At 38.0% G+C, this 24,051-nt stretch overlaps 1 protein-coding gene across 7 annotated transcripts; it reads right to left on the reverse strand.

Moving 5' to 3' along the window:
* Positions 1–703: 703 nt before the first annotated feature.
* On the reverse strand, positions 704–23,559 carry LOC144627912 (ETS domain-containing protein Elk-1-like). Of its 7 annotated transcripts, none has more exons than XM_078485937.1 (4): positions 23,542–23,559; positions 9,286–9,350; positions 2,560–2,822; positions 704–1,435 (listed from the first exon to the last, which is right to left on the reverse strand). In XM_078485937.1, exons 2-4 carry the CDS (start codon positions 9,290–9,292, stop codon positions 1,046–1,048), a joined length of 660 nt encoding a protein of 219 aa, XP_078342063.1. In that variant the 5' UTR covers positions 9,293–9,350; positions 23,542–23,559; the 3' UTR covers positions 704–1,045. The 7 variants fall into 7 exon arrangements, with proteins under 7 accessions (XP_078342063.1, XP_078342062.1, XP_078342060.1 ...); XM_078485936.1 differs by lacking the exon at positions 23,542–23,559 and adding an exon at positions 21,270–21,380; XM_078485934.1 differs by lacking the exon at positions 23,542–23,559 and adding an exon at positions 21,270–21,290 and having other exon boundaries at positions 9,286–9,395.
* Between the last annotated feature and the right edge of the window lie 492 nt (positions 23,560–24,051).

Raw genomic sequence — 24,051 nt, forward strand, 5'->3', positions numbered from 1 at the left:
ATAGGTTTTGTCTCCTTTCCGAAATTTGACATGGTTCTTAAGGAAACTGCAAGAATGTAACAACATAAAAATATTAACCTTTTTCATGTTTTTTTTTTCTTTTTCATGTCCGCCGCGGGTATTGATCGGGCTGACAGGTCCTTTTTCATGATCTGTTTTGTATTCTTTTCAAGACAGAGCTAGAAAAAGATATATATAAATAAAAGGTCCACACCAAATTTCGGCGTGTTTTCTTCATACGGAGTCAAAAAATTGAGGACGGGAAGTAAAGTACTTTGTCTTTCTAAGTTTTCGTCGCTTTGCAAACCCAACTTGGTATATAATATAAAACCATTCTGTTTTATAGTGGGTGCCTCTGTTAAGTTTTTCTGCTGCTTGGGAATTACAATGCTTTTGAACGTGTTATTGGGCTAAATACCTAAAAGACAGTTTTCTCTACCTTTTTCTATACTCCAACTTTACTTGAAAAAGGTACCTCTTTCGGGTGGAGTCTCCCCGTATAGGGCCGTATAGGAAGTACCTTTCGGTGGGGGGGAGAGATTTGGCAGCGGAGCCGAAAACTCGAAACAAAGCCTTGCGTGCGATATCCCGGGCAGCCACACAGGCTAGATTTGGAAAGCCGAGCAAGACATGTACTACCAAACATTAAACCACCACCAAAAATCAAACAATGACAAACAACTTTTCTTACTTTTTTTTTATTATATTAGCGTACCAATGACTTTTGTCGAAAAGAATTATAATTAAATACAACACACCGCGTTACCATTGTGACAGGTTCTTGGTGTCTTCTTACGATATATATTCATTACATACGAAACAGAAACTGCCTGGGCTTGTCACGCAATCTTTCTTCCAGATTGCGTGACGAGCAAGACAGTCTGCAAAGGGGGCTAGAACCCTCCTTGTGAAATAAAACTTTTTTAACTTTTTTACAACTATGTCACAGTCTTACAGTCCGTGAAATCACTGATCACTGGCAAATGATAAATTTGTACCTAGCTTTTTGTCTGTATAGTGTACAAATGAAGTATGTTCACTATTGCTAAACAAATCTCGTTATGACTTGAACTGGTACGGAGTTTGGCTCATTGAGCATGCGCACACCGTAAACCGCTGACCCGATACATGTACATGGCGGAAACATAATCTGACTGCGGCACATTGTTTGCGCATGACTTCGTGGAACACATTCAAAACAGCTGCAATGCTGGTTCGTGGGCGCCCTTTGTGGGAGAACACAAGATTGGCCCTCAGATTTATATACGGGCATCACAGGCCATTGCGTTGTCTTGGAAACCCGGTTTGGTTTAATATCTGGACGATCCAGTTTGAGGTTTTCCTCAGAAGGGGGCGGCCAGGGCCAGTTGTACCTAACTGGCTTGTACACATAAGGAAGCTTGTCAAATTTGTAGACTAGTCTTTGACCTTGCACCTAAAGAAAATAAGGATCAGGGAGTCAAAAGAAAATACTGAAGCAGATAAAGGAGGGGCTTGTGGAATACTAAAAAAAGCCGAAGCCTCGAGCCATGCGGCCCATACTGCCAAAGCTTATCCCGGTTTCGGAATATTTCTACTCCCCCTGAATGGGATGCTAGCCCATCACAGGGTACCCCCCCCCCCCCAGCATTATGTCGCCGGTACCCATTTATACACCTGGGTGGAGAGAGGGACTATGAGAGTAAAGCCGTCTTGCCCAAGAACACAACACAGTGACCCCGGCCAGGTCTCGAACCCGGACCGCTCGATCCGGAGTCCGGCGCACTAACCATTAGGCCACCGCGCCTTCCATTGTTGAGTACTAAAACAGATGCTTAATTTCCTTTGAGGCTTTGAGCCACTGAGTTCGGAAAATTAATTATGAAACAAGAATCGAAAACTGCTCTTGCTCGCATTGCGTGCCTATGTTCAACAGGAAGGGAAGGAGTGAAATTGACCCTGATAACTAAAACTCGGAATTTTCCGAGTAAAAAACGTGCAATTTACAGACATTTGTATAGATTTTTTGTGTGGCAGCAGTTGTTAAGCAGTAATTGAAACTTTTATAAAATGTAAAAAAAAACATTCAGAAAGCATCATTTAAAGACATTTTTCAAACGCGCGCTTGTGTTTCAAACTTGGTTTGCGCATCCTGTCAAAATGGCGGTGGGAGGGGAGGGTGATTTTAACCTGCAAAGTACTAACATCTCATACGGGTGGGGGGGGGGAGGGGAGTGGCGGGGGTGGCACACTACTAGTCGTCTTATACTGCGGAAGCCGGACATAACGATTAACTACTGGGTTTTAAAACTTACTCTCCTAGTTTTTGAGTCAAAAGGGCCGTCGGCAGGATTTCGCATGGGTGGGTGCAAGCGCCAGAGATGTGATCGTCTAGGGGGATCCGGCCCCGGGGATATTTTGAAAAATCAGGTTTTTGAAGCTCACGTTTTCTTCATTCTGTGGGTCATTTGAACCCTTGATTAGGCAAACCTTTGTGATCTATCGGGGAGGATGGGGGATGCAGACGCACCCATCGCACCCTCCGCCCCCCCTTTGGCCCTGTACTGGCTAATTGCTCACCTTTTTAATAATGCCTTTCTGGTAGTAATATCTGAGTGCTCGGCTCAGTTTGTCATAATTCATCGCAGCGCGCTGTTTCAGTCGCCCCCATCTTTTAGCGACTTCCTCCTGCCTCTTGATTTTGAATTCCCTTTCTTCTTTTCTAGTCCATGAAATTAATGGGATGTATCTTTCGTCCTCAAGAAGCTCTAGTAAAAACTCCCAGAGGTGTATCGTGTTCTTGTAACGAGTTGGCTTCTGTTCCTTCTTGGGCTTCGTTTGTTCTGCAGGAGAAATAAAAATTAAACAATATCAAAAAAGAAGAAAGAGCTGAATGGCTGCAGCACCTAGCAATTATTTCTTTTTCAGTTCTCAATGTAGCAATTATCAAAAAGCATGGTTTGGTGACAGCTTCCTCGTCCTAGATATTGGCTAAATTATTAGGCATCATTAACTTTTCAGGGCTAAGTTTATTATAACTAGAAAATAAGACTCTTTAACACTGTCAAACTTGAAAACGTCAGGCCGACTTTTTCAAGTTTTCGGCCACCTCATTGCTATCCACCCGTAGCCATATCTATTTTTGACACTTTTTATGACAAGTACAGTACGTTTTAGCAAGGCCAGGCCACTATTAGTGGATTTCCATTTAATACCAACACCTTCATTGGATTTTCAAGTAGTACTAAAGCTTGGTGACACCTTTGCCCCTTTAAGTTTCACTATAAGGCAGAGACTCTATAAGTCTTTTACGATCTTATGCGCAGTCTACCTGTCCCATTTAGCAAAACTATATGACATGTAACAGGTACGACTCAGTAAGGACAATTGGCTGTGTTCTCTAATGGATATTAGTAGAAACTCAGCTGTGTTCTATTGGAAATCCGCGAATCTGATTGGTTCTCCCACTGTTTTCTATTCGCCGATAGGAAACAGTCGCGCGCGCGTAGCTCTTTAAGCGGTAAATTTTCTTGATTTTTGTCTTCAAAGTGCACAATATTGTATGTTTTGGACTGCAATCCTTTAGAGTTTCTACTAAAACAATTAGACTACTCGCCCTCGTTTTCTATGAGCGATAGTCAACTCGGCTGCGCCTCGTTGACTATTTGCTCATAGAAAACGAGGGCGAGTAGTCTAATTGTTAATTACTTTCACGAGGGTTAAAACGTTTAGAGTTTCGCGGGGGAAACATTTGCGACTCGTGGATCACGAAAACATCTGAGTAAATTTTAAAATAAATGGTCACTTTGAATACTGACACAAAATGCACGTTTCTTAAAAGCCAGAGATATTTGTCATTTTCAGTCAAATTTCTGTCACCAAGAGCTTATATATGCCAGTAGTATTGCAACATTTTTATGTGTTTTTTTCCTGAACGCAACATTTTAGCGATCCTTCAATTTCAATGACTCGAAGATTCAATCCCGCACACCTAGAGCAAAACTCGGCCCAACCTGTAACTCTAACCAGCTCATAAGATTCATTCTCCTATTTGAATGTCACAGCTTTCTGTTAATATATATTAGTTCTGAGAATTTAGTAATATATGAAGACAGTGTCTCCTTCTTTTTAAGTTTTAAATTAACTTGATGTAGGCGCATTTGATCATATTCATATGCTAATTTGCGCCGTATAAGTATTAAATTATTATTATTATTATTATTATTATTATTATTAGTTTAAGAATTTTCTTTTACCTTTCAATCACCTGTTTGGTCATGTTTCCTAATTGACAATGTGGGTGATTTATAGTTTTGTGCTAACACGAATGGATCATCTTTTTGTGACTGGTGGCTACATGTAGATTGCTTACTTTACGAGCGGGACAGCATTATCTTTATTGTGTGAAACGGGGTTATCAGTTAGCCTCCCACGCAGTCGTGGAACACGATCGCCCCTTAAAACGACTGCCTGGGAGGCTAAGAAAAAGTCTCCTAGTTGAAGGATTTTCTTTATTTTCAGCACCTTTTGCTAACTGACAATGTGGCAAATTTATCGTTTTCGTGGCAAAACTAATACTCTTTCAGGCCAAGTATATAATATTGATCATCTCCTTGTGGGACTGCCACCTTGTCGCGGTGGAGAGGCTTGAGAGTCTCAATGACCCTATGAGCTATGCTAGCTGGAGATTCGTTTCTCCTGGTAGGGCCACCCATGCCAGAAAGGTCCCAGGCGAGAGCCCAGACTAAAAGCAGTCCCCAGTCCCGCAGGTTTTTGGGGTTGGGCACTGTGCTAATCACTCACTCCTGTAAAACCTTTAAAATTTTGATTACGGAAACCACAATGTCATTAACGGAAACGATGCACGGTTGTGATAGAGTGACTTGTGAAGCTCCTGACGAGGATTTCCTATGTTAGTTCTAGGAATTAGGGAAACAATTATTTTAATGTTAGTTCTAAGAAATAAAGGAACATTTCTTTTAATCAGTGTTTGTTCTAAGAATAAAAGGAACTTTTTTAAATCAGTATCAGATCTAAGAATTAAAGGGACATTATGTTAGTTCTGAGAATTAAAGGGACATTTCTTTAAATGTTAGTTCTAAGAATTAAAGGAAAAGTAAAGGAACATTTCTTTTAATCAGTGTTAGTAATTAAGAATTAAAGGAAAATTTCCTTTCACGTTAGAACGGTCTTACTTAACCCGTGAAATAGATAGTGGGACAGTACACACGACTACTTCGTATTAGTTCTTATTATTTCGCTATAAATAGCAATTCTTTTGTTTTTCACTCTTTGCTTTCTGTGTACCACGTTATTCGCTCTTGATCTCTATGAGGTGATATTTAATGAGGTACAGGCCTCATCAAATATCACCTCATAGAATCGAAAGCGAATTATCTTATTGTTTTAGTAGAATTCTAACTCATTTTCCTTCAAATAATAATTTCTAATAATTTTTTTCTGCAATGTGAACTAGATTAAACTTCACACTTAAACGAAATCGCACGCGCGGACTTAATTGTTATTCAAAACTTCAGTTCATTCAGTAATTTTGACGTTTTAAACTCGTGTAGCGGCGAATTTCCATTTTATTTCTAAAATTCCTCAGAAACTTCGGAGAAACGAGAAAAATGTCGCAATTCTGTGGACGACCTTCAACCACAGCACACTTATGGCTGATAGAGGGTCTCAAGTGGGCTAGGTGTTACCCGTAAAAGGGCCAAAAATTTAGCCGTAAAATATGTTAACCGTAAAAAATCGGTTAGTAATATAAATAAATAAAACAGATCACTTCATCGTCCCAGTATGGTCCTTAGACCTAAAATATGTTTTTCAATAATGGAAATTAATTTTTAACTTTTAAAAACAATGGAAATTAATTTTTAACTTCTCTTAACCGTAATGGAAATTAATTAACCGTTAGCCGTAAAAAAGCCAAAATTTTAACCGTTAACCGTAACATCCACCACCCCATTGAGACCCTCGTTAAGTAAAACCACTCTAGTTCTGAGAAATGAAGGAACATTTTAATGTTAGCTCTAAGAATTAAAGGAAAATTTCTTATAACGTTAGTTCTATTCTAAGAATAAAAGGAACATTTCTTTTAATGCTAGTTCTAAGAATTAAAGGAACTGCCGGCGTCACGAAAGAGTTTAGTCAATCTTATTAAGTTTTGCCAAATACTTCCTATGAAACTTAATATTAGCGACGAAATTACTTCTACGGATCTAAATAACAAAACCACAACTCCGTTGCAAAAGAATATGTCTTCGGGCGTTATAATTTAAAGTAACAAACAAACGAGATTAACTTTGTCAACTGTTTAGCCTAACAGTTTTTCAAAAAACCCATATCACAATCCGTTTCAATCTTCTTCGATTTTTGTCCATCCGTACCTTTTTTTGTATTGGATATGTTATTGGAATGTTCCTGCACTGTTTATGGTGGTCACTTTTATATTTAACCAAGAGAAAATAATTATTTCAGTTCTCTTGATCTCACTCAATTTGGTGGCCATTTTTTCAAAAATCAAAAAAATCCGTGACACAGTTCTTTTAAGTATTGGCACATTAAGACAGTTTCCCTCAGTTGATGATTGTCTTTTTTCACATCCCCTGACTGCAAGACAATGTATGGATATTGTAAAGGGAAATAAGATTTCATCACTCTTTGGAATGAAGCCCACTAGATAAACCTGTATTTACAGGCACTTACAAAACACATTAGTGTAGTTTAGCATTGGTTTGTTCTCAATTTTTTCGTTATAAATAAATTTGGAGTGTTAAAGGGACACTATCACGAGCTTCATTTGAAAAATTCAAGAGTCCTTAAGACATATGAAGACCTACAAATAGTGGTCTAGTTTTGTTAAAAATTACTATGCCAATGTAAGGAAGCTATAAACAAGTGATATTATTGTGATGCCATCAGGGAACTTAAGATCTTAACTTGAAAATTGCTTTTTCGAGTTCTCCCTTGTGGTCTGGAAAAACAGCTTGAAACTACCTCTACCTTCAACAATAATTTGCTTTATATTTTCATCTTGATATTCTAGGTGCATTTCGTGTACAAGCGAGAGTACTACACCTATTTTAGTAGTTTCACAGAAAAGCAGGAAAATCTCTGTGACAGTGTCCCTTTAAGGCGAAGCACTTGGGCGAAATTGGTTCAAAAAGCCATAGCTTATCCCGGAATTCAAATTAGCTGTGCAGAAATATATATCGAAAATATCCATTTATGTGAAATGTAAACTGTCCTGCTAGCAAACAGTCCTTTTCTAGCCCCACGTGAATTGGATTTGAAATAGCGTCGAGAAACTCGAGAGACTGAAAAAGTGACTGACCCCCGGAAAAAATAACTTTCCAAAATTTAAACTCACTGAACTTCTGTTTCAAACGGATCAGCGAAAGATAGAACCACTAAAGGACCGGATTGAACGATCACGAAATAAACCGTTAACCTAAGAGCGTATTTGAAAGCAAGCACTTGAGAACGTTGAGTGGTAAATAGCCCGATCACAATGCAACAAGCCAGTAAAATTGGCGTCACCAACTAGCAAATAGTGAACTAATCAAAGGCAAAGATTGTGAGAATTATAAAGAGCGGACTTTCTATAGGATGAAAATGCCCATCTCGCAAATTATAGGACCTTGAGATTGCAGTACGAGTACGAGAATGAGTACGAGTGCGACTTCAATCTACAGTTACTTTCCAAGAGCCCTCACTCTTCCCTGTTGCTGACCAGTTTAGAAGGAGCCTATTGATATGATATTGGTGTGAATTATGAGCAAAAAGTGGTTTGAAATTGGGGTTTGAAAAGGTGAACTTGTAGGAGTTCAATCTTTTAGTCGTAGTCCGATCTGGGAGGCCAAATTCTGAAAAGGGAAAAAGGTAGCTAAAGGTCGCTTTTGGCGTCTGAACGCAGTTTAGATCACCGAGGACTAAACGTACTAAAATCGACCATTTGCTGAAGTGAACCTGTTGACTGAAAGGTTACATCAGGTCTTCACCTGAATCCTTCCTAGATCACAATACGCTTTTTCACCTTTCCTTAAAGTGAAAGTGTCACCAGAAGTTTTCTAAGTTTTGGGTAAACTATGCCCTTTATATTAGAATTATATGAGGGTGCATGCACCCACTGCTCAACAATATAACCTCTGAACAACAAAAGAAAGGCACAAATTCATCAAGATTTGTATAAACCGTGATCAATGGTTTTTAAGAACTTTTCTTCCAAGAAACACTGTCAAACTTGAAAACGTCGGCCCGACTTTTTCAAGTTTTAGGCAACTTCTTTCCTACCAGCAGTCCGTAACCCAACACCACTGTTAAACAATTTTCATGACTAGTACAGTACATTGTAGCAAGACCAGGCCACTATTAGTGGATTTCCAATAAATACCAACACTTTCATTGGATTTTCAAGTAGTACTAAATGTTGGTGACACTGTCGCTTTATATTACATTACTTCGAAGGCATTAGTGCGACGAACCACTTGGTTTTACACAAAGCTTTTCTCTCTCAGAGTTCAGAGCTCTAGTGAGTCCAAAAATACTGCACAAGTTTAGGTTTGCCATTCATCTTGAAGAACTGTTGCAAAAAAGGCACAGCAAACATCTAGTATTTTCTCTCAACTAGTCCCTGTCGATATTAAAGTCTTTTACAAACTTAGGTAGCTCTTAAAGGGACTATGCCACGGCTGAGTTAAGTTTATTTTATTAAGTTTTGCCAAATACTCGCTATGAAACATAATTTTTGCAAAGAAATTACTTCTTTGGAACTAAATGACAAAACCATATCTTCATTACAACCAAATGTGTCTCCCGGGCGTTATAATTTAAAGTTACAAGCAAACGAGATGAACTTTGAAAACCGTGTTCAGCCCAACAATATTTCAAAAACCCATATCGCAATCCGTTTCAACCTCCTTCACTTTTGGCCATCCGTACCATCTTTTGTTTGCTGTGTCATTCAGTTGAAATGTCAGTTCCTTCACTGTTTTGTGAGGTTATTTTTATATTTCAACGAATTTGATGGCCATTTCCCATCCATGCCTTAATTTGGCTTAAATCCGTGACACAGTCCCTTTAACTCCAGACTTTGGCATAACGTTAAGCGACTATGAGTATTCATACTCCTTCCGAATGGGAAGTTAAAAGTGCAAGCTTGGCCAAAAGACTTGAAAATAAATTAAAAGGCATTTTCCGTTTCAACATATTACCGGGGCATAACGTTTGAAGTCAAATAATCTTTCACTAACACAGTGACTAAAAAAATTAAGCATTAAGCTTCGTGTTCGAACTCACCTGACATAGCTCTCCCGTTTCAGCCTTCAACTCCAATGAACTCTTCTTTTCATCAATCAAGGAACCTGGAGTAAAAACACGGTTTTTAACTACAGCCTTTTGTTTTCAACCTATGAATAAAAGATAACATAGCGGTTTAACACTTGAGTACCAATGACGCTACTGTCAAAAGGCTAATGCCGACCCGTAACTTTACTTTCAAACTAGGGCAACATTTGTAATGGCTTAGTCATGTTTTAGTTCCTAACTGTTCCCTTGAATACAAAACAAAATTCAAATTTACATAGGCCAGTTGTAATTAAGTAAAAAGGCAAAATTTGACTACATAATGATGAATTAGCGAGTCAGTTATGCAGTTGAGTAAGCTCGTTATATGTTGCCAAGTACAGCAGGTCGTTTCCCTTTAACAATTGCGTCATAAATAAACTCCTTTATTGCAGATAGTTGTAGAAGGCATAGAACGGCTATAGCATGAGCAGTTATTGGGCAATTTCGCTTGCTCTGAAAGTTTTTCTGTGTCGAGGAGCACGTTCACTAGCTCTTGGCTCAACGCGTGATCAAACAAACAACCTAAAATTTCGCGCCTTATTAAGTCCAGAACATTTCACGACTGAAAAGAACAACAAACAAGTCACATGTACCTTACACAAAGTTAGTATTTACCTGCATATAAAAGTTTTTATAACCCCACGCTTACCAAATTTGCTTCCGCCGTGCTATACAACATACACAGTTTATAGGCTTTCAGGTAATAACCAGCCGATATCGCCTGATCCGTATGCACAATAGCCGATATAAAATTTCCTTATTTACTGATGCATGAGATTCGGACGTGACCCAGCACACTTCCGCTGGGCCGTGGGGTTAAATGCTCTGATATAAGGTTTCCCTGCTAGCTGCTTGAAAACAAGCCCAAAATGTTTACAAATTAAACGTCAAAAAAACCCAAGCTATTTTATCATAAGGGACGGACCATTAGAAATAACGTGAGGGGGTGACTTTCCCCCCCAAAAAAATCCTGCAAGGAAAACTTGTCTAAAAAAAAATCCTGCAAGCGGTTTTGCCTAAAAGAAACTCGTGCAACGGAAGAAAAAATTCCAGCAGACAAGTAGAGCTTAAAACAAGTTCCTGCAACGAATTTTTTTTTACCCCCACCCCTCCGGTTATTTTAAATGGTCCGTCCCTAAAGTTTTTCTCAAAATGTACTTTAGCATGCGATGATAAGTTAATTAGAAAAGAAACAGCAATACAAGCATAATGCTGTTCTATGGTTGTTTTGCAAAATATCACAATAAAAGATCTTTAATTGTGTAAAGTTTTCTCTAATTAAACAAAAACTGACACGTTCACGGGTGCAAGGTTTTTACCTCAATGGACTTTGTCCAAGTTGTCAAACTATTTTTGGCAACTTTTTTTAAGCCGGCAAATTAACTTCCAAGAACGCCACAACACTTTACCCGTTAAAAGGTTTGTTTAAGATTAATACAAATCTTCAAAATTTTGCTCTTCAGTTACAACACTCCTACGTACGCTTAGGAATTCAACAGGAAGTTTAGAAAGGTTACAAGCCTTTTCCCGAACGTCTGATATCACTGTTAATGCACATACACAATATAATACTTCCGATATTGCTTATCGTATTTCATGGCACGTGTGTTAATTTACTGTATGTTTACAAATTTGTATTGGACTTGGCTTATCTGCCCTCCCAAGTCGAAGAACACAAAGTTCAAAACTGAGTAATACATCTCAAATTTCATTTAGCAAAACTTTAAAAAACAGACAGCAAGCACCACCACTTGATAGCTTTCACTCGAATCGTCACACGCTAGCCGGGTTGTCATTTTCAGTTTTCATTCCGCGGTGCATAGCATAATAAACAGTACCACATAAAAGTACTGTTCAATAGCTTTGATTTGAATGATCACACACTAGGGTTTCATTCACAGACTTAATGGGACACTGTCAAGGGAATTTTTCTGTTTTTCAGTAAAAAGTACTAAAATTCGCGAATAGGTCTAGCTTCACGTACATGAAATGCACCTACCACCATAAGCTGGAGATATAAAGTTAATTGTTTTGGAAGAAAGAAGGGAGCCATAAGAATTTTTAGGTTTTTTTCCGGTTCACAAGGACAAAACTTGAAAAAGTCAGGCTTTGAGATCTATAGTTCCTGACAATAACATCACTTGTTTATCGCTTCAGTACACTTGTATGGTGATTTTTAACAAAATTGGACCACTTTTCGTAGTTTCCAAATGTCTTTAGGCTCTTGAGTTTTTGAAGTGAAACTGGTGACAGTGTCCCTTTAAAAGTTAGAGCCACTGTGTACAGCATAATAAACAGTACCACATGAAAATACTGCTCAATAGCTTCCATTTGAATGGTCACACACCAGGGTTTTGTCCACGGACGTAAAAGTTAGAGCCACTGAGTACGGCATAATAAACAGTACCACATGGAAGTACTGCTCAATAGCTTTCACACACTACGACGTTAAAGTTAGAGCCACCTAACACAGCCATGTCTTTGTACTTCAGTTAAGTATTTGCCTTTGAGTTTTCAGTTGCTAACGCCATAGCTTAACATCAAGAATTTTTACTCCTTAATAACGGCGGCAATTGGAGCAGGCCCCTCAAGAAAACAATTGATACTGCACGTAGGCCTTTGGCGATTCTTTGAGGTACAAATTAAATTGAATAATACCCCCTAAGTAATGGTAAAAGAATAAAAACGTAGTACTGAACGGACAAAAATGGATACGGAAGTCAAAACTTAACAAAAGTATAATTGATTTCGTTGAGCTATTAAAAACTGTGAAGCCGACAGTTTCCCTGAGTTAAGCCGCTGTCATTTTCAAGTAAAACGCGGTCTGCAGTATTTCGGAAATGTCAGTTTTTTCTCTGAGCAGTGCAGTGTGTGTGCTAATTTTGTACATGGAAATATATCTTTACGACCGAAGGGGAAAATGAAGCTCGTTGTAGATTTCATCAGTAATTAACTGAATACAGTCGCAGAGGTAAGTGTCGGTATTAATGGGGCTATGTCACGGATTTTACCAGATTTTTGAACAGCCAAAATTTATATTTGTGTCGTAGGAATCCAAAAAATAATGGTTCATTTTTATTAAAAATTGCTATATTAGAGAACTGAAAATTTTAACAAGCATCTTTGGCTGCGGATGGCTCGGATGGAAATGGCTTGCAATTTGAACAGTTTAGGCTTAACTTCTAGTTGTTTCCGCGCGTCGTAGCTTGATTTCTACCCACAAATTGAGGCCATATCTTTCTTTAGATGTTCAAAGATAATGTTTTTCATGTGTTCAGTTATCTACCACTAATTTCAGAACAGTAAAGGCAAAAATCTTCGAAATCCCCGTGACGTAGATAATTAATTTTATAGAGGTAGAGATTATTAGAGTTTTGGCTTTTTTGGGACCAAGTAAACCGTCCATACCGGCTAGGAGATATCCGCAAGGAGACGTTTGAAGTTCATGTCATTATCGTATTCGAGTTTAAGATCATAACTTCAGAAAATATTCGAGAATCACTCCATGCCAAAAATAGCCACAGATTTAAAAATACAGTTTTACGGCCTAATCGTGTTCATTAATCCAATTAACTTCTAATTTTTCAATGAGCCTTTTTTGATCTCGTTATATTAAATCGATACAAACATGATATTGTTCCATAACGTTCTAAAACTATTTGTCGATTTTTGCTCTAACTTGTTCACGGCACACCATGATCCTGTTCTTTTGTGACGAATTTTCTTTCGTAAGTTTGAGCGATTATTTGCACTAACTTGTCGCCATGTTTTTCCTTTCTGAAATGGCAATTTTTTTTCCGGATTTCTCGAATCTATTTTCATTTCACTTGCAGGTTCGAGAAATCTTGATTGGTAATGATGCGTCGGCGGGCAAAATAATAAAGAGATTATTAAAGCATGACGTTTTTTTTTCCCGCGAACGGCAAAAAATCAACTTCTGCCGTCTACCGTTTGGCGTTCGCACGCGGAAATGAGTAGTTTTGCGTTTGTTTTGAACGTGGAATTTTTTCGTATTTTTAGGCCAAGTTAAAAAAAAAATGTTTCTCGTCCCCGCCCGCTTCAATTTTTGAAGCCGCTTCTCTTTTTTTAATATTTGTTATTGGGAAAGATGGAACGAACAAAAACCAACAGGCGTCACTCCTCAATTAAGTACCAAGAAAATTCTGTAAGACATGGCTTTTTCTGCGTTCTAACACTAACTCACGCCAACATTTATAAGCCTCGGCACGCTAGGCCTTTACTGGAGAGTTCAGGATTTATTTTGCAAGTTCGCTTCTGGAGGATTTGACGATGGAGGAAATAACAAATAACAAAAAAAAAGCGCCCGCCCGCTCTCTTTTTTAAAGAAATCCGGACGAGAAACATTTTTTCTTGGCCTTATGAGAGATTAATTTAAGAATTCAAGAAAAAAGGGAACAAAATGAAAGGCAAGCTCGCGTTTGCCGTTTGTTGTACAAAGTCATGCTTAATCTCTCTAATAATTAAGGTAAATAGACCTCAGATCAGTTGACGTTTTGTCAAGGCCTTCAGAACTGAGAACTAAACTGGTCATAAGAATCTTAATTATTTGAAAGGAAATAGTCACGCGCCGGAGCACATTGTTAATTTATCTGAGCATATAAAGAAGATGTTTGTCTCAAAACCTAGACACCTACGATTTCATTTGTGTTTGATTGATGCTCTTCGTTAATGGACAATTTTTCTATTTAGCAGGTCTCACTTACTAGAAAGACAAATGCACTCGCGCCCGAGTGCATTGTTAAGTTATCTGAGCTGATCGTAAAAAAAAAGATGTTTTGTCTCAAACCGTTGACACCTTAGATTTCATTTGTGTTTTATTGATGCTCTTCGTTAATGGACAATTTTTCTATTTAGCAGGTCTTACTCGCTAGAAAGACAAATGCACTCGCGCCCGAGTGCATTGTTAAGTTATAATTATCCGAGATGATCGCCTCGCGGTCACTAGCAAGACCATATCGCTTTCATTAAGGGTTTTTTAATGTCCACCATTAACAGGTGGGAGTTATTTTACTAAAAATAGAGCTGAAAAGCTGGTCAGCCAAGCGGACAGCACGAACAAAACTCCACGGATTACAAACAATTCCGCTACCTGCGTAATTTTACTAGCCTTTTTCAAGTCATTAAAGGGATTTGTCACGGATTTTTACCAGATTTTGGAACAGCCAAAATTTATATTTGTGTCGCAGGTAATCTAAAACTAATAGTCCTTTTTTATTAAAAATTGCTATATCAGAGTACCGAAAGAACGATTTAGGATTAGTTTTTTAGTTAGTTTTTTAACTTTTCAGTAAGGTTTCTGATTATATTTTAGTATCTCCAGTTTTGACGGCGACTCATCTCAAATTCCACAAAACAAAAGCAGTAAAAACACCATTACACAAGAGAAATTCGACCCTCGACCAACGTTTAATCCTGGGTTAGTGTTAATCGGTTTTTGAATTACTCGGCCCTGAATTTTACATAAAGTTGCAGGGGCTAAATTTGTTGAATGAGTCTCGAACTCCGACGTTGTTTTACCATTGCAGAATTCAGTTTCATGTTCGTAATAACCAGATTTTGAAAGATCAACTAAACAATTTTTATTAAACATGTTTAACTGAAATAGTTTAAATCATGTCATTTAGTGTAAACTGGGTGTAATAAAGAACCAAGCTTTTCGTGAACCTTGCTCTTGTAGTCCAAAACTTTGTGTCTTTATTGTTTAGACCAGACCACTTAAGGCAGGTTCTCATATAATCGCCCCGATCGTTTCTATCGCCTCTGTCACTTCAAAACGTTTTCTTGCGATCGGGGCGATTATATGAGAACTACACAGGCGATCGCTAACGTCTGCCGGCGGCGATTGGAGCGACTTCGATCGCTTGGATCGCCCGTGTTCTGTCCTTCTAGCTTCTCTTTCCCTTCTTCGCCGTAAAACTGCAATAACTGAGAAGATACTTAGAAAGCCACGAGTTTTGCTCTTTCATTGAAAGCTACCATTGTATTGGATCTACGGCTAAAATGATTGTATTTCGTAGGTCTTCGCTCATGCCAGGACTGTGCCTGAGGCGATCGGGACGATCATATGAGAACCCCCGATCGCTTCCAATCGCTTCGATCGTCTCAATATATTTGCAAACAGTCAGTGCGATAGAAAACGAACGGGGCGATCATATGAGAACCAACCTTTACTTCACGCGTGCGTCAGTGTCTGATCAATATTCATTGCAACCGGCTAAAAAGGCGGTGGACTACAATCATACAAGCTAACCGCAAAGAAACAAGTTTTAACCTAAAATAGTTTAATTTAAGTACCATGTCGACTTAATTATGAGTCAATTTGCTATTAGCGGGATTTAACTTTAGCTGAAATAGCTAATTACTACCTCAAAACAAAAAAGAAAGGCAATTAACCCACATGGCTTCAGGGAAAACTCATTTGATAAGTGTCAAAAGCCGTGAGAAATGACCGGAGTCGCTTCGTTGCGGGCTGGGAAAATGGCCGAAGACTGCGTACTATAAATTAAACCAATGTTATACGTTAAGCTTGGTTATAAATGCGAGGAACAAGACAAATGAATACGTTTTTATTATACGTCTGTGAACGTTATTTTAAAATTAAAACTGTTAACGTTATCAACGTTAGGCTTGACTGAAGGAAAGGAAGTCAAGTAATTTTGAAAGGTCTTCAACTTCAACGTACTTTCACTACCTGCATGTCATTTGTTTAGTCCTAGCTCAATTATTAGTCAAATTTACTTGCAATTGAGACACATTAAAAACTAAAAATTACGAACATAATAGCTACTGCAATGTGTTCTCAAAGCCCCCTTTTCCCAACTTTATGTTGGCAACAGCTAAAGCCCCCTTCATTTACCATTTATGAAGTGCCTTCTCAACACTGAACCGTTGGTGGTCGATCGAAAGCGTATGCATTTGAATTTGCTGTCCAGAGTGAGGACATTTTTAAAAAAGAGCAGTGTAGGCGATAGGCGAAAACTGATCGACCAATACGCATCAATGAAAAAGAAAACTCACTAGTGTAGACGAGACCTAACTGGATGATTCGCATGATTCGGTCAGTCAGTCAGTCAGTCAGTCAGTCAGTCAGTCAGTCAGTCAGTCAGTCAGTCAGTCAGTCAGTCAGTCAGCCAGCCAGCCAGCCAGCCAGTCAGTCAGTCAGTCAGTCAGTCAGTCAGTCAGTCAGTCAGTCAGTCAGTCAGCCAGCCAGCCAGCCAGCCAGTCAGTCAGTCAGTCAGTCAGTCAGTCAGTCAGTCAGTCAGTCAGTCAGTCGGTCGGTCGGTCGGTCGGTCGGTCAGTCAGTCAGTCAGTCGGTTAGTTGGTTTAGCGTAAAGAGGCTTTTGAAAACTTTGGCTTGGCTTTCAAAGTTTGGAAATTGCACTTCGGTGACGTGATAATACCAGTTAAAGCCAGTTAACACATTAAATAAAAAGCTTGCTCTGTAACTATAGTTATTTTAAGTTTAAACGTAAAAGTAAGTTCTCTGATATTTGGACTGCTTTCCGTGCGATAAGCGTCCATTATTTCCGTTAAACGCCCAGTCTTGCGCCATTTATAAGACTTGTCATAGTTGCGTAGCTCAATTATCAAAGCCGGAAACATCAACAACCCAACTCAAATTTGTTTCATTAACTGAATGTGACAAAGCAGAATTCATTTTCAGTCTCAGCTAGTTATTTCCTTCCTAATAAATCAACTAATTAGCAGTACGTGCTCTTTTGTTAGACCACCGGACCTGGAGAAGCTACTGGAATATTTGCGTGTGGTATGCGACGGCGCCGCCGTGCTTTAATTACACTTTTACAATTTTTCAGCTAGACCAAAGTACAGTAAAACTACGCGGGTTCTTATACACAGGTTCTTTAGGAGGCTCGATGTAGTTTCGTTAGCCCTGAGGTGGTTGTTTTGAAAATGAAAATTATCAAGGAAGCCAATCTTCGATTTTTGCCAAAATACAGGGGCACCCAACGGAATATTTCGTTAAAATATCTGTTCGGAAGACGATTTGAGATCTAGAATTTTCGGAGCAATCTGCATTGTAAATTTTTTTGCTTGCCTGCCTTTCCTAGGATTTTCGAATATCTAAAAAATGGTATAATTGTTCATTTTTAACGGATTTTTACTCTAAAAAGGTCACCTAGAATTTTCGGGAGCCTTTCTCTGGCTGGAATTTTTTCGAAAAGGTAAGTTTTGATCCCTATAACTTTCGGATCACAAGACTTTCAGCTAGGAAATCCGAACAGATAAAAAATTTTTAGGGGATAAAAATATGCCTATATCTACCGTTTAAATACTAAAATACGTTCAACGGTGCTATCTTTAAGTGGTTTTAAACTATATTCTCGATGGGTGCCCCTGAAAATACACCATAATGATCAAATATGACAAAAGTTTAATTTTTTACTGGTCGCTTTGTCACATAACATGTTTCCCTAGCAATGATTTTGCTCTGTATAAGGGCGTTTTCAAGTAAATCAAGAGAGAAGTTTTTAGAAGAAACCCGTTTTAATGTGAAATAGGCGCTTTAAAATTGTTTCGTAGTATTTGAGCGCAGTTATTCAAATGAAATATAAATAATTAAACCATCAAAGACCATTACCTTAAAGCAAGAGAGTTTTTGCTTTAATTGGTTAAAATATATCGACTGCCGATTGTAGGAAATTACAAGAAGTTAAAAAAACGTCATTCTTGATTTACTCTAAAACGCTTTACAGATTTTTCTAAAATTGTGTCTACAGGAAGTCAATTTTAAAACAAATCATTTTCAAAACGACCACCCTAGGACTAAAAAACTACATCAAGCCTCCTTAAAAGAACCTGTCAGGCTAAAATTTTCATTTTAAACCCTTTCTATAGGTTCTTATTTTACAAAACGAAGGCACAGATAAAATGTAACACAGCATTTTATGGACACTGCAGCATGAAAGACATGCATGCTAGTATAGTAAAAACCCGCAAGTAAAAGAACCTGTTAGGCTAAAATTTGCAAAATTGGCCCCATTTTATAAGAACCTCTTTAGCCTAAAATTTGAAAACTGGTTCTTATCAGTTCCAAAATGGATTAAAAATGTTTACTTTTAGGAAAATATATTTTGACAAAGCTTCTTTTCAATGTCATGTTCTGAATGATTGTTTCATATTTTTTACATAATCACTTATGTGGTATGCGAATTTTATACAAATAACAAGCCGAATATCACGAAAAGTTCTATTAGTAGCAAAGCACTTAAATAGCCTAAATTTGTGTTAACTACCATTTATGTAAGAACCTGTTTAGGCCAACCTGGAAAAACTAGTTTCTTACTCGCGGGTTTTTATTGTACTTTGGAAAGATAAATTTACTGTATGGTTATAATCTAAACTGTATTCTAGATAGTCACTTAATTCAGCAATGTATATTCCATATCACACGTAATTGGCCCCCCCCCCCTTTATGCCCTGTAGTAGTTATCTGTGCTGATCGCTAGCGCCCCTATCAAATTAAGAACCTATTTAAAGCCATAAATCTCACTTAATATGATTTAGACCCTATTCAGGCTAAGTTGGAAAAATCTAGGTTCTTATACGCGGGTTTTTACTGTTGGTGATTTCACACCTGAAACAAAATGCGATAACCTATTTCAGACCAGATTGCACTCCTCAAAAGATAAATAATTAGAAATACATAAGTTCTTTAAAAAACGATAGACAATTCCAGACCAACAGAGTGCTCCAATTTTATTTCTTATTTCAGACACAAATGGCTCGATATTTTAAAACAATACCCTTTGGCGGGCGCCACACATATACCTATATAGCTTATTTAAGGGGCGTGAGATTGGTAGAGATAACTATCTCTTTTAGCATAGCCCTCTTGCCCTAATATTCAATACTCTTCGTACTGACTAAGGGAAAGTTGTTGTTCATGATCATGGCTTGTGCGATAAATGCATTACGTATAGTTTGTATTATCGTTGGATATCTTTACGAGTACAAGTCTTGCAGAGTCGAAATGCAAATAAAATGACGAGTTAAATTGTACAGCGATACCAGACGATAAAAATGTCTCATAACTGAAGAAGCTTGAAGACATTGATCGATTTTTCAACGTTTTCTTCTTTCTCTAGATCCTGACCATGAACCGTTTTTGGCGTCCTCGCATGATCACAACAAACACGGAAGTACAAAAACCCTGTTCAACCATTCTTCTAGAGTACAAATATCATAAAATATTTGTACTTGTTTTACACGTTCTTTGTACTCTATTGGATGATGTTAGAATTGGTAGTCTACTGAGTAGAAATCGATGAACAACGGACACGGTTTCATTTGTAACCGCATCGCTTTCGATGCGGTTACGCCTTTCGTTTACACGGCGCCGATCGAGACCACTACTGAAACCGGGTCGTTTTGAAAACGCTGTCAAAAGTGGAGCGTTTTCAAAACGATACGGTTTCGTTGGACGTGTAAACGGTCAACAACCGACGAAACCGCATCGATTTGAAAACGGCTTAACGTATTTTGGCACGAATTGGCTGGCTCACGAAGGGTAAACATGGTGAAACACGCATAGAGAGCAGCGCTTGCTTATACAATCACATTCGAAAACAGTCGGAAAATGGTTAAATAGGTTCCGTGTAAACACTTCGAAACCGTGTCGTTTTCGATGCGGTTTCGAGGTCATGAAATCGTGTTGATTGATAACCGTGTCCGTGTAAACGTAGCCATTTAATCCAAGGCCGGCTGTCCCGAATTGAATAAAGCACCGTCTTAAAACCTTGCCTACGTCCATTTTAACGACCTAACACTTTTGAATACATGGATAAACTTATTAAATATTTAAAACTGTAAAAGTTAAGTTGTAGCTAAACTGAGCTCTTGCATTTTTTTTCATTTTCTTTGGACAAGTACTGCTCAATAAATACCGCGGCTATTAAAATAAATATATTTATTTTTTCCGCGCGAAAGTATTCGTCTAGGGACTGTTGTTCTCATCATGCAAATCTAGAAACTTTGTTACTTTAAGCACATGGCATATTGATGATGTCAAAACGTCGACTTTTATACAATTATTTAGTAGCATGGACAAAACTTGGAAGTCGGTATTGAGAGCTGAAAAGATAAAATACCAATAGTAATACTTAACTAAACACCTGCGTTCAGTTGAGTAGAAAAGTAAATTAAGCCTTTGCATGCCGAGCATTCATGACTAAACAGGCAGGCATTTAACAGCAATTTCCGTAGCATGGATGGGAACTTATCCATATAGCAGTTACTAGCCAGAATTTTGTCCAATTGCCCTAAACGGTTCACAAGTACCCATTTACACCTTGGTGAAGAGAGCTGAGGCACTGTGAGAGTAAAGTGTCTTGCCCAAGAATCCCCAAATACACCTATATTAATGACCCCGGCCAGCGCTTAAACCTCGATCGGTTGATCTGGAGACCAGTTCACTGTTAAACCCAAGCCAGGCCACCGTACCTGCTGCCACGAAGCGTTCATCGGGGCCAAAAACTGACGAATCAGCCGGGGTTAATAGAGTAAGCTGTAAGTCATAAACTATTACACTATCGATATAGGTTTTGTCAAGTGACTGTTAACTTATTTTGCCAAACAAGAGTTACGTTTTAGCTAACCAGTCATTAAGACAGTTTTACGAATGATCTATAACATTTGTAACAATAAACGGTAATGTTGCTGAAGTTAAAAGTTAACTAAGCTTGCCTTTTCACAGCAGAATTCGATTGAACGTTCAACGAATAAAGTTAGTTAAAGACTCGGCCATTCCTCTGAGCTCGCGCCAGGTTTCGTATGATTTATCATGGTACTTCGAGTGCAGTCATTCCAGTAGTAAAAACAACAGAATTAAAAAGACTTATGTAACTAAAAGTTGTTGTAAGCTAAATTAAATTGTACAAACAAATCTCGCAACATACCGTAACAATGCTTTACGTCGTCCAATAAAAGATGACTTCTCACTTTGCAACCGTCTTATTGGTGTTACAAAATAAAACGCTGCTTTGAACTACGGTGCTCGGACGCTAAGACTACACCAAAAAGAGTGGCACTCCTTATATATATTTTCTGTTTCGCTTGTCATTCGAAAAAATGCGCTGAATAAGGCGTCAATAACAGGGTTGGCCATTGTTATGAAATGTTTTGAAGAAAATAACGGAAATTGTACGTAAAAGACCTCGCCCAGTACGTATCAGACACTTCCGATCTGCTCTGCACTCGACGTGTTATAACCCTTTAGCTCTGTAAAGAATTTCACTAGTCTCAATTTCAGATAAACCGATTTCAATACTTAATTAATGCTATGAATCTAATCTTCAGATTACATGGAATTCTTTTCACTGAAAAAAAGAATATTTTTAGCTTTGGTTCGGAACGACGCTTACAATAGAAAATTTCTAGGATATTTTTGCACGGTGTTCAAAACTGTCTATTTGGTTCTCAAGTTTCTTTATAAGTTCTTAAGTTACTTTACTTCATTCTTTGTTACATATATGATTTGTTTTTACGTGATCATATCCTTTTGTTATCGTATTGTAAAAATAGAAAGTGCTATTGACTTTTACCCTAGAAGCCGAGTGCTTTTCTTAGCAGACAAATTCTTGTAAATTGGCTTTAGAATTACCCGTCGATATGGCTGATAAAAATTGCCTTGCTCGCCTACTGTTATGCTAAAATTTTGTTCATATAAGTATCAAGCTAATTCCGTGGCAGAAATTGTTTTAGATTTGTTCGCTTTGATAAACAGTCGGAGAAAAGAAGTAAATTGCGCAATGATAAAGTTTCCGTTTAGAAACAGGAGTAAAAATTAAAACAAAACAAAGTTCAACGGTGAAAGTTTTGATTTTTTAACTGATGAAGGCTTAAGCAATAGCCGAAACGTTTGGAAAATAAAATAAAAAAAAGAGCGAAAAACCCTAAAAAAATTTCCCCCCCCATAAAATACTCGAAAGTTTATACACATAATGATGAAAGGGCAATCTTCTAAAACAAAATAAATTTGGTATACGTTATTAATTTGCATTTGTTAAGATTACTTTTTTGCCTGGTTTATGTTATTACCGAGTTTGTGCGTATTTTTTTCTGCTTGGCCGACAAAATGCTTACTGTCGTGTTTTAGGTTTTTACTCGATTTCTTTAAAAACTTACAAAAATTTGTTATAACATGACATTCCTTTGTGAAGTTGTTTTCGATTAGGCAGCTGGACTTCATAAAGTTTTTATTCCTATAAAAAATGAGGGTCCGGCATATCTTGAAACATTTGAAGTTCAGCAACTTGAAATACTTCATTACATACAGATGTATAAATACGATCTACACTTTCGTTCCTTCAAGCAGAATGGTCGCTTTAACTAAAGTCAAGAAATGACCCTCGCAGTTCTACGCAATTTAAGAAATTGCAAATTAAAGAAGCCTGAAAAATTTTGGCGTCTTAATTGCAATTCAGTTTCTTAAACTGATACAACTTTAAACTGATACAACTACTCTAACTTTACATTTTATCTACCCAGTTCAACTATGGTCTCATCATTCCTATTTATCGCTTGCCATAATCGTTCTAGTGGCAGTTAAAGAAGTTAAAGTAGGAAAGACGTCTTCCACTTTTGGTGATATCAGAAATTATTAAAGTGAAAAGACATTTTTTTACATAGTTTATGGCCGACAGTACTGAACCATTTGTGTATGTTTTCCGGAATCGTGCCGAAGACGGTGCGCCCGAGTGTTGTGGTCACAACGACAAAAAAAAAACTTTCTCGCCAGACAAAAATGAGCCCCGTTTCTATCGAACAAGTGATTTAACTGGAACGCGTTGGGGGAGGGGGAGGAGAAGTAAACTGACAGTTTACGCTTTTACATCGCCTTAAAGTTTTGTGCTCCTGGGCAAGACTCTTATTTCGCACAGTACTTCTCCCCACCCAGCAGTATAACTGAATGGGTACCATCGAAATTTTGTGGTGGACTAGCATTCCATGCAGGGGGAGTAGCAATACTCCTAGTCGCTTCATGCTATATAATCAAAAGTTTTAAATGATGCAATAACAGATGAGCCGTCTGGCTCCAACGAACCCAAATATTGGAAAAGGCTTTACATCTAAACCACAGGAAAGCGAGAGCTGTAGATAGATTACTGAGAAAATATGGTGCTTACAAATTACGTGAGCTATACCTATACAAGACTCATAAACGCCTACCTCAGCAAATTTCCTTTTGTCAGAAGATTACTTCCAGCGCTTGTAATCGAACTGTTCTCTGGGCAGAATGAAGAACAATATTATAAACACAAAAATGCTTTGGCTCGGTGCGTTTGAGACATGCAACTGTCCAAATTCTTAAAACAAACAATCTAACGGCAATTTCTCCTAACAGTGTGAATACATTGTTAAGCTGAGATGTGATGAGAATAATAGATAATCACCAGCTTGGAGATATTGTCTTGATGTCGCCATAAATTCTCCGAACTGTCATTAAAAGAAACTTATAGTATTAGGTTAGGAGAATTTTTATTTTGAACTGGGGGCTGGAAGCGTGACGTATCGTAGCAACGGATCTTGCGAAATACCTAAGTGTTTCCTGAACGTGAATACATTTCATCCGCGTCAAAGAACTCAGTCAGGAACAGGAAATTGAAATTGCATCCGGCTACAAATCTATTATACTTGTTTTCTTTGGAAAACCACATAGACATAGCTACAACCATGGAA

The sequence above is a fragment of the Oculina patagonica genome, chromosome 10 (genome assembly GCF_052425735.1).
Source record: "Oculina patagonica isolate OP01 chromosome 10, crgOcupat, whole genome shotgun sequence".
NCBI lineage: Eukaryota > Metazoa > Cnidaria > Anthozoa > Scleractinia > Oculinidae > Oculina > Oculina patagonica.

Coding starts and splice junctions, on each gene's coding strand:
- LOC144627912 (XM_078485937.1), bottom strand. Junction 1,436..2,559: donor AGAAAGGCATTATTAAAAAG/GTGAGCAATTAG, acceptor TATTTTCTTTAG/GTGCAAGGTCAAAGACTAGT.